Source organism: Brassica oleracea, chromosome C9, assembly GCF_000695525.1.
Source record: "Brassica oleracea var. oleracea cultivar TO1000 chromosome C9, BOL, whole genome shotgun sequence".
Classification (NCBI taxonomy): Eukaryota; Viridiplantae; Streptophyta; class Magnoliopsida; order Brassicales; family Brassicaceae; genus Brassica; species Brassica oleracea.
Window position 1 is genome coordinate 26,708,740 of NC_027756.1, and position 1,813 is coordinate 26,710,552.

The 1,813-nt window shown below is 46.1% G+C and overlaps 1 protein-coding gene across 1 annotated transcript; it reads right to left on the reverse strand.

Moving 5' to 3' along the window:
* Positions 1 to 46: 46 nt before the first annotated feature.
* Positions 47 to 913, reverse strand: LOC106314674. Its single transcript, XM_013752509.1, has one exon. It carries the CDS (start codon positions 911 to 913, stop codon positions 47 to 49), a length of 867 nt encoding a protein of 288 aa, XP_013607963.1.
* Between the last annotated feature and the right edge of the window lie 900 nt (positions 914 to 1,813).

Sequence of the window (1,813 nt, forward strand, 5' to 3'; positions counted from 1 at the left end):
AAATATGAAACTAGAACCTTTAAAAAGGAACTTGAAACTACGCAGACTAAGTTGTAGTGTCGTGTGCTTCAAACCATCGAATCATCAAGCCCCGCAATCGCGGGTTGCAGGCATACTTGAGGGAAGTGATACGATTCCTTACGGTTTTGTTGATCACCTTAGCTAGCTGATCCACAGACTTGTAGCTGGTGTTGTGCTTTCTTTCATTACGCTCACGCCAGATTAGGTAAACAGACACTTGGAAAACCAGTCTAAGAAGGATAAAAGTGAGTCGATCGTACGAACCAGTGCGCAGACGCGTCATCGTTATGTCCCAATCAGGATCAGGTTCCAAGCCAAAAAGATTCCCTGTTACTTTCAACCAAACCATGAACGTATAGGGGCAAGCGAAATATATGTGATCTCTAGTCTCATCTGGTTCCATACAAAATATGCAGCTATGCGGCTGCCCCCAACTGCTTGTACGTCGACCTGTGGAAAGCCTATCGCGGATGGCTAGCCAGGTGATGAAAGCATATCGAGGAATCCCTTGCGAGAACCAGACCAACTTACTCCAATTCACCTTCTCCTTAGACTGTCGAATCTGGTGCCAGGTTTCAGAAGCAACAAACTTGGGACCATAATTACCATCCATACTCTTCCATAAAACTGCATCTCTACCGTCTGTTTCGTAAACCTTAAAAGCCTCAATGTCGACAATCAAGGAGAGGAGCTGCGGGTCCCTGCATCTGCGAAAGTGCCATAGGCCCTCACGAAATACCTCACTGATATGAGCCTCCCTTCTAATGCCCAGCCTTTGTGTATTGACCTCTTCAGCAACCTCAATCAGACGACCTCTAGGATGCCATATATCAGTCCAAAACCGAGCAGTGTTCCCATCATTCACTTCATATCTTAGAAACCTCTTTGCCATAGAACGAATACGCAATAACTTGCGCCACACCCATGACCCCAATCAAGTGTCTTTGACGTCCCAAAACGTGTATTCACGAAGCAAAAATCTCCTTACCCACTTAACCCAGAGCGACGACGACTGAGCAAATAACCGCCATATTAATTTTAGCTGGAAGACCACACAGACCTCAGAGACACGACGAATTCCTAAACCTCCCTCATCATAAGGGCTGCAAACCTCCTCCCAACAAACCTTAGCTTTTGAGGTAATGTTAGGTGAACCACTCCAAAGGAACGCTGAGCACATACTTTCAATTTCTTCGATGCAGTTTTGTGGAAGACAAAAAGCTGCACACCAAAAGTTGGTGATACTAGCAATGACCGATTTAATAAGCTGCAGACGCCCTGCGTATGAGAGAGCCTTGCTCGTCCAAGAGAGAAAACGGCTCCTGATCTTAGTGATAAGTGGTTCATAGTCGCTCCTGGTCATTATTTTGGTGGAAAGGGGTAAACCGAGGTACTTAATGGGGAGGTTAGAGACTGAGAGACCCACAGCGGCTGCTGCATCCTCCAGAGCCTGTTTCCCTCTACCAGCAGCAAACACCGTTGACTTCGAAATATTTATCCTCAATCCTGACATTACAGCAAACTTGTCAAAGACCTGAAGAGTTCCCTGAAGCGAACCTGGAGTCCCGTCCGTAAAGACAACGATGTCATCAGCAAAACTCAAATGAGACAAGGTCTCGGCCTCACAATGTGGGTGGTACCCTATACTCCCTTCTATTACCGCTTTGTTTAAGAGCTTCGATATAACGTTGACAATAACATAAAGGTAAGGGGACAGTGAGCAGTCCTGCCTTATACCTCTACTACTGGTGAAGAAACCCGCTAACTCTCCATTGACTGATACCGAGAAAGC

Excerpts from the sequence above, each read along its gene's own strand:
- LOC106314674 (XM_013752509.1), bottom strand. The coding sequence starts at position 913 with ATGGCAAAGAGGTTTCTAAGATATGAAGTGAATGATGGGAACACTGCT.